This window comes from Odontesthes bonariensis, chromosome 2 (genome assembly GCF_027942865.1).
Source record: "Odontesthes bonariensis isolate fOdoBon6 chromosome 2, fOdoBon6.hap1, whole genome shotgun sequence".
Classification (NCBI taxonomy): domain Eukaryota; kingdom Metazoa; phylum Chordata; class Actinopteri; order Atheriniformes; family Atherinopsidae; genus Odontesthes; species Odontesthes bonariensis.
Window position 1 is genome coordinate 40,747,873 of NC_134507.1, and position 14,605 is coordinate 40,762,477.

General features: G+C 37.2%; 1 protein-coding gene across 1 annotated transcript; it reads right to left on the minus strand.

The window, feature by feature from the left end:
- Nucleotides 1-9,414: 9,414 nt before the first annotated feature.
- LOC142388121 (uncharacterized) lies at nt 9,415-14,137 on the minus strand. The gene is made up of 6 exons (XM_075473040.1): nt 14,075-14,137; nt 13,733-13,761; nt 11,675-11,754; nt 10,730-10,882; nt 10,419-10,562; nt 9,415-9,861 (listed from the first exon to the last, which is right to left on the minus strand). The coding sequence occupies exons 1-6, from the start codon at nt 14,135-14,137 to the stop codon at nt 9,539-9,541; spliced, it is 792 nt and encodes a 263-aa protein (XP_075329155.1). The 3' UTR covers nt 9,415-9,538.
- Nucleotides 14,138-14,605: the final 468 nt, after the last annotated feature.

Below are 14,605 nucleotides of genomic sequence, written 5' to 3' on the forward strand. Positions count from 1 at the left end.
AGGAGCCTCACACCACCTGACTGGAAAGGAAAACCTTACGGCATCACATTTTCTGATGGGAGTGACAAAACATATGGAGCTGTAATGTACGTAAGATGGGAGACAAGTCAAGGAACTGAAGTTCGATTCGTGGAAGCAAAAGCCAAGCTGACACCCCTGGAGCAGAAGGGAGATGCTGTAAAAGCTGAAATCTGTGGTGCAGTCTTTGCAGCCAGGATCAGAAAGTATGTGGAGAAACATGCTATTATGAAGATGGAGAGATGGTTCCACCTTCTGGACAGTCAAACAGTCCTTGGGGCCATCCAACGAGAAAATTACGGATTCCAAACATTCTTCGCCAACAGGGTGGGTGAGATCCAGAAGTCCGGACCAGTGCAAGACTGGTGGTGGATCCGTGGAGATCTGAACATTGCTGATGTCATAACAAGAGGAGGCACTCTCAAAGACCTGGATGAAGAATCCACATGGCAAAATGGACCAGAGTTCCTGAAGTGGCCAGTGGAGGAGTGGCCTATTCAGTCAGCCGGAGAAGTTGCAGCCCAGGCCAGGGAGAGTGTAAACAAGCTCCAAAGAAAGGCATTCTCAGCTGCGCTGACCAGAGCTCAAGCTAAGATGACTCAGCAGAAAGAAGACCCACTGGCCGCTCAGAAGAAGGAAAGTCCCTGTCAAGAGGAAAAACACACTCTGCCAAGGAGAAAGCCCACTAGCTGGGTTAAACATCTTGTGGATGAAAGAAGGTTCAGTAGCCTGACCAAACTGATCAGAATTATTGCCTGGACACGCCGAGCTGCTGAGCAGTGGCTGAAGAGGAAGTCAAACCCAGTCCCAGAACAGCCAAAGTGGGAGGCAACAACACCCAAGCTGGCTGGGTTGGCTGGCACAGAACTTGAAGGTGCACGTGAAGACCTCTTCCTGGCAACTCAAGAAGGTGTAACGTTTCCAGACACAACTCTGAGCAGATTGGCAGTATACAAAGATGTGAACACTGGACTCCTCCCTTGTGGAGGGAGAATCCAGATGTTCAATGAAGATGAGACTGCCGTGCCAGTTTTACCATTTGAAGCATGGGTGTCTACATTGCTGGCACAAGAATCCCATGAAGCTAACCACGAGGGGGTAGCAGGAACCCTTCTCCGGATGAGGAAGACAGCTTGGGTGATAAAAGGCCGGAGAATTGCCAAGAAGATAGTTGACAGCTGCATAGTTTGCAGGAAGAGCAGAGCAAAGCAGTGTCAACAAATCATGGCAGACTTACCTCCAGAGCGAACCAGCCCAGCTGCACCTTTCGAATTCACCACCATGGACCTATTCGGCCCCTATGAAGTGAAAGATGAAGTCAAGAAGAGGACCAAACTAAAAGTGTGGGGAATCGTCTTCTGTTGCATGGCCTCCCGTGCCATACACACTGATCTAGTGAGTGACCAGTCATCCGAAGGCTTCCTGCTGGCCTATCAGAGATTCACTTCACTCAGAGGACATCCCAGGAAGCTCTGGTCAGACCCTGGCACAAATTTTGTGGGAGCCAAACCTGCTCTGGAAAAGCTGTACGCATTCCTTGACCAACTGGACAAGTCTCAAGTTGAAGACATGGCTGCCAAGTATGGAACAAAATGGTCTTAGAAGATCCACCCCGCAGACTCTCCCCACAGGAATGGTGCTGCAGAGGCGGCTGTCAGAGTGGTCAAACGAGCCCTGAGCAATGTTGGAGGAGACGGCGTCTTCACCTGGGGTGAATTCCAAACTTTCCTGTACATGGCAGCCAACCTTGCTAATGAGCGACCCATTGACGCAAGGACCCAGAGCAGGGAAGACTCTGTGGAGTACGTCACCCCAAATTCTCTTCTCCTAGGGCGTGCCAACCCGAAGGGAGACCCTGGAGACTTCCAGTTTGAGGGTTATCCTTATAAAAGACTGCAAAGGATTCAAACTGAAGTCAGCAAATTCTGGAAGAGATGGAGCCAACTATCTGGACCTCATCTCTTCATAAGGAACAAATGGCACACCAAAAAGCGAAATGTTGCTGTCGGAGATGTGGTCTGGATGGCTGACGTAAATGCCCTAAGAGGACAGTACAAGCTGGCCAGAGTAGTCATCGCCAATACTGACAGCAAAGGCATCGTAAGAGATGTGCTTGTGAGGACCTTTCCCAGCTATCCTGTCCCCATCAGGAAGGCAGATGACAAGGAGAAAGCGACCCCAAGAACCAAGAGGCTCAAACATCCAATCCCAGCCACAATCCTACATAGGGATGTCAGACGGCTTGTCATTCTAATTCCCACTGAAGAACAAAGGAGTGAAGGACCAGTGTGACCTCATTGGGTTTAGGAAACCATGAGGCCAAGTGGGAGGTGTGAAGTTAAAAACCAAGAATCACGTATGAATCCCTGCCCCCTGCCCTACTTGGTGTCAAAGTCGGAGCAACTACATTTCCCAGTAGGCCATGGGCAAAATGGTCACCAATTGGCTGATTGGAAGCAGCTGAAAGGAAGGAGCTGCTCAGTTGTTTCAGGAATCGAACAAGCTGCATGGAGAGAGCAAGCAGCCAAACGCTCTGCAAGATCCCACTAGAAGTTGCTCCAACACACCAATGGTCGGTGATTATATTTGTTCTTTTTGATGACTGGTAGAATACTTACCTTACTGAGCTGATTTATTTAATTAATTCACTTATACTTACCTTTTTTAGTTGATTGATTATTGTGAAACCTCGTTTGAAAAATACCTGTGTAATTTGGTTGTTAACAGTCTTGCTTCTCTGTGTTCGAAGGTTAACAACCTGATGATTTTTCTGAAAATCAACTGGATCAACCAACAAAGAAAAGTTGGACAATAAAAAGTTGATAAAAATTGGAAATCAAGAGTTGTCCGTGTGTCCATTCGGAGGTCAACTAAGTGGGACTTGACAGTCATACAAGGTCATTTAAAGAGGTTTATGCATGGAACCTACTTAGAATGGATAAATATGAAGGACAAAGGAGTTTGAACTTGTTTTGACGGAAGGAATTCATTTTATAGCAAAAATACCAATTTGGCCTTAACTCTCAAAAGTAAGGCCATTCCTGTTTTTCTTTCTCATACAAGGTTATTTAAAGAGGTTTATGCATGGAATCTATTTAGAATGGATATATATGAACGACAAAGGAATTTGACCTTGTTTTGACTGAAGGAATTGGTGTTTATAAGCAAAAATCCGAATTTCGTCTTAACACCGCAAAATACGCCTATTCTTGTGTTTCTTACTCATACAAGGTCATTTAAAGAGGTTTATCCACGGAACCTACTTAGAATGGATAAATATGAAGGACAAAGGAGTTTGAACTTGTTTTGACGGAAGGAATTCATTTTATAGCAAAAATAGCAATTTGGCCTTAACTCTCAAAAGTAAGGCTATTCCTGTTTTTCTTTGTCTTACAAGGTCATTTAAAGAGGTTTATGCATGGAACCTACTTAGAATGGATAAATATGAAGGAAAAAAGAGTTTGAACTTGTTTTGACTGAATGAATTGGTGTTTATAAGCAAAAATCCGAATTTCGTCTTAACTCCGCAAAAGTAAGGCTATTCCTGTTTTTCTTTGTCTTACAAGGTCATTTAAAGAAATATGCATGGAACCTACTTAGAATTGATCTATATGACGGACAAATGAGTTTGAACTTGTTTTGACTGAAGGAATTAATTTTATAGCAAAAATACCAATTTGGCCAACTCTCAAAAGTAAGGCTATTCCTGTTTTTCTTACTCATACAAGGTAATTTAAAGAGCTTTATTCGTGGAACCTACTTAGAATTGATCTATATGAAGGACAAATGAGTTTGAACTTGTTTTGACAGAAGGAATTAATTTTATTGCGAAAATACCAATTTGGCCTTAACTTGCAAAAGTAAGAATATTCTTGTGTTTCTTACTCATACAAGGTCATTTAAAGAGCTTTATGCATGGAACCTACTTAGAATTGATATATATGAAGGACAAAGGAGTTTGAACTTTTTTTTGACTTAAGGAATTCGTGTTTATAAGCAAAAATCTGAATTTCGTCTTAACTCCGCAAAATAAGGCTATTCTTGTGTTTCTCACTCATACAAGGTCATTTAAAGAGGTTTATCCATGGAACCTACTTAGAATGGATAAACATGAAGGACAAAGAGGTTTGAACTTGTTTTGACCGAAGGAATTCATTATATAGCAAAAATACCAATTTGGCCTTAACTCTCAAAAGTAAGGCTATTCCTGTTTTTCTTTGTCATACAAGGTCATTTAAAGAGGTTTATGCATGGAACCTACTTAGAATGGATAAATATGAAGGACAAGGGAGTTTGAACTTGTTTTGACGGAATGAATTCATTTTATAGCAAAAATACCAATTTGGCCTTAACTCTCAAAAGTAAGGCCATTCCTGTTTTTCTTTCTCATACAAGGTTATTTAAAGAGGTTTATGCATGGAATCTATTTAGAATGGATATATATGAACGACAAAGGAATTTGACCTTGTTTTGACTGAAGGAATTGGTGTTTATAAGCAAAAATCCGAATTTCGTCTTAACACCGCAAAATACGCCTATTCTTGTGTTTCTTACTCATACAAGGTCATTTAAAGAGGTTTATCCACGGAACCTACTTAGAATGGATAAATATGAAGGACAAAGGAGTTTGAACTTGTTTTGACCGAAGGAATTCATTTTATAGCAAAAATAGCAATTTGGCCTTAACTCTCAAAAGTAAGGCTATTCCTGTTTTTCTTTGTCTTACAAGGTCATTTAAAGAGGTTTATGCATGGAACCTACTTAGAATGGATAAATATGAAGGAAAAAAGAGTTTGAACTTGTTTTGACTGAATGAATTGGTGTTTATAAGCAAAAATCCGAATTTCGTCTTAACTCCGCAAAAGTAAGGCTATTCCTGTTTTTCTTTGTCTTACAAGGTCATTTAAAGAAATATGCATGGAACCTACTTAGAATTGATCTATATGACGGACAAATGAGTTTGAACTTGTTTTGACTGAAGGAATTAATTTTATAGCAAAAATACCAATTTGGCCAACTCTCAAAAGTAAGGCTATTCCTGTTTTTCTTACTCATACAAGGTAATTTAAAGAGCTTTATTCGTGGAACCTACTTAGAATTGATCTATATGAAGGACAAATGAGTTTGAACTTGTTTTGACAGAAGGAATTAATTTTATTGCGAAAATACCAATTTGGCCTTAACTTGCAAAAGTAAGAATATTCTTGTGTTTCTTACTCATACAAGGTCATTTAAAGAGCTTTATGCATGGAACCTACTTAAAATTGATATATATGAAGGACAAAGGAGTTTGAACTTTTTTTTGACTTAAGGAATTCGTGTTTATAAGCAAAAATCTGAATTTCGTCTTAACTCCGCAAAATACGCCTATTCTTGTGTTTCTCACTCATACAAGGTAATTTAAAGAGGTTTATCCATGGAACCTACTTAGAATGGATAAACATGAAGGACAAAGAGGTTTGAACTTGTTTTGACCGAAGGAATTCATTATATAGCAAAAATACCAATTTGGCCTTAACTCTCAAAAGTAAGGCTATTCCTGTTTTTCTTTGTCATACAAGGTCATTTAAAGAGGTTTATGCATGGAACCTACTTAGAATGGATAAATATGAAGGACAAGGGAGTTTGAACTTGTTTTGACGGAATGAATTCATTTTATAGCAAAAATACCAATTTGGCCTTAACTCTCAAAAGTAAGGCCATTCCTGTTTTTCTTTCTCATACAAGGTTATTTAAAGAGGTTTATGCATGGAATCTATTTAGAATGGATATATATGAACGACAAAGGAATTTGACCTTGTTTTTACTGAAGGAATTGGTGTTTATAAGCAAAAATCCGAATTTCGTCTTAACACCGCAAAATACGCCTATTCTTGTGTTTCTTACTCATACAAGGTCATTTAAAGAGGTTTATCCACGGAACCTAATTAGAATGGATAAATATGAAGGACAAAGGAGTTTGAACTTGTTTTGACCGAAGGAATTCATTTTATAGCAAAAATAGCAATTTGGCCTTAACTCTCAAAAGTAAGGCTATTCCTGTTTTTCTTTGTCTTACAAGGTCATTTAAAGAGGTTTATGCATGGAACCTACTTAGAATGGATAAATATGAAGGAAAAAGGAGTTTGAACTTGTTTTGACTGAATGAATTGGTGTTTATAAGCAAAAATCCGAATTTCGTCTTAACTCCGCAAAAGTAAGGCTATTCCTGTTTTTCTTTGTCTTAAAAGGTCATTTAAAGAAATATGCATGGAACCTACTTAGAAATGATCTATATGACGGACAAATGAGTTTGAACTTGTTTTGACTGAAGGAATTAATTTTATAGCAAAAATACCAATTTGGCCAACTCTCAAAAGTAAGGCTATTCCTGTTTTTCTTACTCATACAAGGTAATTTAAAGAGCTTTATTCGTGGAACCTACTTAGAATTGATCTATATGAAGGACAAATGAGTTTGAACTTGTTTTGACAGAAGGAATTAATTTTATTGCGAAAATACCAATTTGGCCTTAACTTGCAAAAGTAAGAATATTCTTGTGTTTCTTACTCATACAAGGTCATTTAAAGAGCTTTATGCATGGAACCTACTTAGAATTGATATATATGAAGGACAAAGGAGTTTGAACTTGTTTTGACTTAAGGAATTCGTGTTTATAAGCAAAAATCTGAATTTCGTCTTAACTCCGCAAAATAAGGATATTCTTGTGTTTCTCACTCATACAAGGTAATTTAAAGAGGTTTATCCATGGAACCTACTTAGAATGGATAAACATGAAGGACAAAGAGGTTTGAACTTGTTTTGACCGAAGGAATTCATTATATAGCAAATATACCAATTTGGCCTTAACTCTCAAAAGTAAGGCTATTCCTGTTTTTCTTTGTCATACAAGGTCATTTAAAGAGGTTTATGCATGGAACCTACTTAGAATGGATAAATATGAAGGACAAAGGAGTTTGAACTTGTTTTGACGGAAGGAATTCATTTTATAGCAAAAGTACCAATTTGGGCTTAACTCTCAAAAGTAAGGCCATTCCTGTTTTTCTTTCTCATACAAGGTTATTTAAAGAGGTTTATGCATGGAATCTATTTAGAATGGATATATATGAACGACAAAGGAGTTTGACCTTGTTTTGACTGAAGGAATTGGTGTTTATAAGCAAAAATCCGAATTTCGTCTTAACACCTCAAAATACGCCTATTCTTGTGTTTCTTACTCATACAATGTCATTTAAAGAGGTTTATCCACGGAACCTACTTAGAATGGATAAATATGAAGGACAAAGGAGTTTGAACTTGTTTTGACCGAAGGAATTCATTTTATAGCAAAAATAGCAATTTGGCCTTAACTCTCAAAAGTAAGGCTATTCCTGTTTTTCTTTGTCTTACAAGGTCATTTAAAGAGGTTTATGCATGGAACCTACTTAGAATGGATAAATATGAAGGAAAAAGGAGTTTGAACTTGTTTTGACTGAATGAATTGGTGTTTATAAGCAAAAATCCGAATTTCGTCTTAACTCCGCAAAAGTAAGGCTATTCCTGTTTTTCTTTGTCTTACAAGGTCATTTAAAGAAATATGCATGGAACCTACTTAGAATTGATCTATATGACGGACAAATGAGTTTGAACTTGTTTTGACTGAAGGAATTAATTTTATAGCAAAAATACCAATTTGGCCAACTCTCAAAAGTAAGGCTATTCCTGTTTTTCTTTCTCATACAAGGTCATTTAAAGAGGTTTATGCATGGAACCTACTTAGAATGGATAAATATGAAGGACAAAGGAGTTTGAACTTGTTTTTATTGAAGGAATTTGTGTTTATAAGCAAAAATCCGAATTTCATCTTAACTCGCAAAAGTAAGGCTATTCCTGTTTTTCTTTGTCTTACAAGGTCATTTAAAGAGCTTTATGCATGGAACTTACTTAGAATTGATATATATGAAGGACAAAGGAGTTTGAACTTGTTTTGACTGAAGGAATTAATTTTATAGCAAAAATACCAATTTGGCCTTAACTCTCAAAAGTAAGGCTATTCCTGTTTTTCCTAGTCATACAAGGTCATTTAAAGAGGTTTATGCATGGAACCTACTTAAAATGGATAAATATGAAGGACAAAGGAGTTTGAACTTGTTTTGACTGAAGGAATTGGTGTTTATAAGCAAAAATCCGAATTTCGTCTCAACTCCGCAAAATAAGGCTATTCTTGTGTTTCTTACTCATACAAGGTCATTTAAAGAGCTTTAGGTAACGCTTTCTTTTACAGTCCCCTAATTAACTAGTATTTACCCAGTAAATACATGGTAACACAAAAGTGTTACTAGGTAATTACCTATGGTAATAAGAAGGTAAGTACAATGAAACTATGGTGTATTTACCTGGTAAGTATATGATAAATTATAGTGTATTATTGGGTTATAAGATGGTAATAAGCAGGTAGCTATGGTCCACTAATTACTAGCTATTTACCCAGTAAATATATGGTACCAAAAATGTGTTACTAGGTATTAACTACTGTAATAAGAAGGTAAGTGCAATGAAACCATGGCCAAAATACTGGGAATTTACCCAGTAAATTATAAAGCGTTATTGGTAATAACTACTGGTAATAAGTGGGTAAATACAGTGAATCTACGGCTGAAATACTAGGTATTTATCTGTAAATTATATTGTATTTTTGGGAAATTACCACTGTAATGAGAAGTAAGTACAGAGAAAGCATGGCTGAAATGCCAGGTATTTATTAAGTAAATATATAGTTAATTGTTTTGTGTTATTGTGTAATTACCACTGAAATTGTAAGGTAAATAAAAATAAATTATGGATGTATTTCCCTGTTATATGTATGTTATATTATTCCCTTTGCCAATGAATAAACACAAACTTGTACCATGTAGGTTCAGATATATTACTATGTAATACATGATAATTTACTCGGTAAGTAAACTAAAACTGTACTGTAAAAGAAAGCCGTGTTTGTTTCCATGTAATAACCATGTTCTTACATATATAATTTGTAATAGATAACTCACCTCACTGGCAAATAAACACAAACTTGTACCATGTAGGTTCAGTTATATTACTATGTAATACATGATAATTTACTCGGTAAGTAAACTAAAACTGTACTGTAAAAGAAAGCCGTGTTTGTTTCCATGTAATAACCATGTTCTTACATGTATAATTTGTAATATATAATAGATAACTGACTAGTCAATAAACAGAAACTTGTACCATGTAGGCTCTGATACATTACTATGTCAATTATAATTTAGGTTAGTAAACTGAAACTGGATGCAAAGGTAAGGAAAGTTTAATTCTGGAACTTAAAAATAATAACAATAATAAAAACTCAAAGTGCATTAAGACTGACTGCCGTGGTAATTTTGACCCTACTAATCTGAGGTTAAACATTAACACCATAACATCACTTTAACAAATCAGTGCAAACAACAATATGGCACATATTGGAAGTGTAAACAACAGTATACAACATTGTGGCATACAAGAGATGTGTGGCCGCTCACTTCCTAAATTTATATTTTATGGGAAGCAGCTCAGATTCCTTTTTCATTCTCTTAATTTTTTCCTCAAGACGTTTGTTAGTGTCTATGAAGTTCATGCAGGTTTTTGCAAAGCTGGCAACAGTGTCTCCTTCTGTGAACACCGGCAGTGGTCCAAAGTCCTCACCCTCTGAGGCAATCATGATATCTGCAATGACAGCAGACAATGCAATTGTATTTCTGTCCACATCCAGAGATTTGCAGCTGAGATTGAGGCTCCTGGTGCGCCTAAACACTTTCAGGACAGCCCGGTATCTGTGGACAACCTCCTCTGGACTCTGAACTATCAAGACAGATCATAAAATGAAAATACAGATGAACTTTATATCAGCATTACACAAATAAATTGATAAGCCTGATTGTACATAACAGGGCATTCTAGAGTTAGACACTTATAAACCAGAGCCAACTAGTGTCAGCACTACCCTTCACAATAGTGTATGAATCAATATGTACTGATGTACATATCATAACCGGCCCAGCCCTAAATATAGGTTTATGTATGGTAAATATATATGAAATACTAGATTATGTGTGTAGGTTATACATGCCTACTAAAATCAGTCAGCACATGAAGGTGCTACACTGAGACTAGAATGGAATTGTGAGAAACTGCTGTGATGTAAAGATGACAAAGTTCCACAGACTATGTAAGGTCTAGTACAGTTATACATATAGCTTAAATTCCATCTCTCCCTATAATAAATAAGGAGAGAAACAAACAGCACAATTTATTTGTTGATTATCATGGTGTGATCAAGGCGGTATATACATTATATATAAATGTAAACTATATGCACATAACTGTAGGCCATTTTTTTTCCAAATGATGGAAATTACCTCTTTTTCCAAATGTTTTAGACTTCTTCTTGGTCTTGTTCTTCTTCCCCTTCCGCTTCTCCTGTTCAGAAGAGGAGTCCGACTCAGATGATGTGTCAGAAGACGAAGAGTCTGAGAAATCCTTTGCCTTTCTTTTGCGTGGCCCTGACAATAAAAGAAATACAATTCCTAAAATTATTTTTTGATAGAGATTTTATTTATTTTGCACATGAAAAAACACTTATTGTAATATACTTCATGCATTTCCATGATGTGGGGATTTGAAATCAATATATGCAAAATAGAAGGCCACTTATTAAGCCTACAGACACCTTTTGGGGTTGGGTCAGTTTTCTCTCTAAGGAAATCCCGCTCCTCTTTTAGAAGCCGGATCTCTTCTTTTAGGAGCCGGTTCTCCTCCTTTACTAATTTGAATTCCTGCCGGAATTTATCCATGGTTGGAGCCGGGGTTTGAATCTCAACAACTAAAAAGATACAAACAGAAATATATTTCAAATGTAGTGGTCAGTTATAGCCTGTTCTATTTCAATTACTAATAACATACAACAACATATAACAACATAAAATCCTATGGGCTGGCAGAAAGAAGAGTGGGGTGTCATTTTCAGAACACTCAAATCGAAGACTGCCTTTCTGGTGGTATGGAATGTTGTAGAGCTGACCCATTTTGATTAAAAAAAAAACTTAACTGTGATTATGTTAAGTTATAATTATTGCAGCTCTATTACAGTAAGATTTAAATTTATTCACCACTCTTGAACAAACGAACGCCCAAAATGCCAAAATCATGCACTCTTTCATTTTTTTTTGTTGTCATTTTTGATACTTGATATGCTCTCGACCATTTTCCTGGATGTTGGGTTCATTATGATGTGTGAGTATGACGTCTAACCCTAACCCTAACGGCTACTAAGAAAAAGGGTATATGTGTTCATTGGGTGTGTGTGCGTGCGCCATACAGCCAAAATAGAGACAAAACAGAGACATTTACAATGAGATCAAACTGCTTTAGGGTGGACACACACTCCAAACTTCTCTAGCATGAGTATGTTTGTTGCAACTGGCATTTTAACGGTTTAAATCCTGAAAATTATGACAAGAATTTTAATGATGAACTTAATTTGGGAAGATTATTTGATTGATTGATTCATATATTTAAAATTTAATAAATATGGCATACACAGAAATTTGTAATAAGAGTTAACAACTATGAGGGAACTAATTTAAGGACCACCCAGTTGCTAACATTAACTTACCTTCATCAGTAGACTGTACCAACTCATCATCGACTGGATTTTTATTACTCCTTGTTCTTCTAACTCCACGTGGCATGACTCTGGACATTAGAAGTATAAAATATGATAATAAAATTAAACAATACATTATGTCAAAGCCAAGTCACAGATCAATTGTTAAACTTCACCCATAGCCTATTTGAGTACATGCAGCTAACCAAGCTGCAACAAAACTAACTTACCGTATTTAAGTTAAAACGTGTTAACAGCCTGCTTTGGCTGCTTTGTGTCGCTAACTTTAGCTAGCTAATGTTAGCTAGCTGTCACTGTGCAAATGTGTTTGCTTCTGGTTCCGAAAAAAACTGTTTGCCGGTGACCACATTGCAAAGCTCAAGGCTTCAAAACGGGAGTCTGCAAATCGATAATAACTTACCTGTTAACTGTAGCTAACTTCAGCTGTGTGTTGTTTTCCCTCTCAGAAGTCTCCGGTCTACTTTCGTATCAATTTTGCGCGAGCACCATAAGTCGGATCCAACTTCCGGTTGACACAGAGATCTCCAACCAAATGTAAGTAAAATACATTTCTGTATAACAATGTACGCGTTACAGTACCAATTACATGTGAATATATATAATATAAATGTTCAATAAACGTTACTTTATGAAAGTGACTGATGGAAGATTGGTGCTTAGTCTTAGTTTTTTTCACAAGCAATGCTCTTATTGTGAAGTATTTCCGTTGTTGCAGTCAGTGCGTTGACTTGATTCAGAGACCAAGTGAAAAGCCCGGTAAAATCACCACGAGGTGAAGGCACAAGAAGAGGAGAAGGTTGCGTCAATGTCCATCGCGAGTTTCGAATCTGGTAAAGATTAAGTTGATACATTTTTAAGTCATTATTGTAAAGGCAACGCAATCAGCGGAGTGGGCCCTATTTAATTATAAAAATTTATAATCATGTTTTTTCACAGTATTTTTTCAAGTATTATATTATAAATGCATTTAATGTTACACCCGTTATGTTTTAATTTTTTTTTCAGTAAAATGACGTTGATAATAAAATGTCTACAGAAGACAGCACATGGCGGCAAAAACTTGATAAGATGGCTCCAGAAGAAGAGGCTGTTGGCAAGAAAAAAACGATGTCCTGCCTGCAACAGCAGAATGAAATTTAAAAGAACTCACACAACAAAAGATGGATATAGGTGGTAAGCTCCATGTCTCATTGCAACACACACTCAGTGTACCATTACATTCCTGTATCTTTAGAATGTCTTAAAATTGATCACTTTTTAAATTAAAATAAGCATTTTGTCATTCAAAATATTGAAATACCAACCAGCTCATAACTGGGATTATTGATATCTAGATCAGTCTGTGTTTTTGTTATATACTCAGTGTTAGTAGGCTACTGAGGGTAATTACTTACATGTAGAATGGTATTTGAGCATATTTTGTCTGTACAACCTCTTGGCTAGGGTGGTGACTACCACTCACATACTTGAGATGTGCTGTAATCAATGGATATCCAACCAAGGACTCAATATGACAACTGTGCCCAATGTTAATGTGAGGAACAAGTTAAACATGCTTTGCAATGTTATTTGTTATTGATGTATGTACCTTAAAACCACACTAAATACACATTAAATTAATGCAAATATATCTCTGTGCCATTTGTTACAGGACCTGTAGAAAGACAACCCATAAGGGCAGGGGCATCACAAGGTCCATCAGAGAGGGCTCCATATTCTCTCGGTCACACATTCCAATTACCAAGTTGGATGACAATCATGCACAGGTTGGGGTCCTTCACCTATATCTGTCTCTCAGTGTGTTTTGGTTACACTTTACACAAATGCTGCCTATTATTGCTGACTTATTAAAACCAGATTAGCTTGTAGCATGTAATTAGAGTCTTCATTATTGTTTTGTGATCACAATCAGGCTGATCAGTTGTTAATACACTTAGAGTTTTTGTCTTAGTTTTTCACAGGGTTTGCGGAAGAGACAAATTGATATGATAGAGGATGGAGTATGTGGGAGCAGCAAGTCACTGACCGGTGTGACAACACTCTTACGAGAAATCTGCACTAAAGCTGTCAGGCGACTGGAGAGAAGACGGGGAATGCGCATTGGAGGAAGGAGAGCTTTTGTTGCAATTGATGAGAGCAAATTCAGACACAAAAGAAAGGCACTGATCATTTTAACAAAATTGTAATTTATGCTTTGAATAGCAGATTGCACCTGAATTACCATGGTATAATAAATATCTATTATCAGTCACTGGTATCTACCTTTGGAAGCAGGAAGTTATTGGGTACCGGTTTAAAAAAAGTTATAGTGCATATCTAGAGTTAAGTCACTAACTTTACATATGACATGCTTATTTTTCAGTACGGACGTGGACGACGTGGACACACCTGGCAAAGACGCTCATGGGTCTTTGGCATGCTGGAGGTGAAGGGGTCCGGCCGACGTCCCATCCTGAAATTGGTCAAAAATCGGTCAAGGAGGCGATTACTGCCAATAATACAAAGATATATTAGACCGGGTAGTGAAGTGATAAGTGATTGTTGGTCGGCCTACAATAGATTGTCAAATCAAGGTTACGTTCACTATCAGGTGAATCACAGAAGATATTTTGTCCACCATAGGACAGGTGCTCATACACAGCACATTGAACGGGCATGGCGGAGTTGCAAAGAGGACATCTACCGATACCGGGGCAACTTGTCAGAGGCAGGCCTAAAGATGAATTTAAGGTTCATCGAGTGGAATCACTGGCTTGGAAAAGAGCACAAGGAGGGCATTCTTGGACGCTTATTTAAAGACATCAGAGCATGTTACAAAGTGTAACAACGCTTTATCAAATGTACATAATATTTCAACTTTTTTTTCTTTTCCTGTTAAATATGGATTTTAGAAGTGAGCGAGCAGCCGCACCACTGCAA

What these genes read in the sequence shown, in the direction of transcription:
- LOC142388121 (XM_075473040.1), bottom strand. Translation starts at nt 14,137, where the DNA reads ATGGGACGTCGGCCGGACCCCTTCACCTCCAGCATGCCAAAGACCCAT. An exon ending in AGCTTTAGTGCAGATTTCTC is followed by an intron (nt 11,755 to 13,732) that starts GTAAGAGTGTTG and finishes TCTAATGTCCAG; the next exon opens with AGTCATGCCACGTGGAGTTA. An exon ending in TAAAACATTTGGAAAAAGAG is followed by an intron (nt 9,862 to 10,418) that starts GTAATTTCCATC and finishes CTGTCTTGATAG; the next exon opens with TTCAGAGTCCAGAGGAGGTT.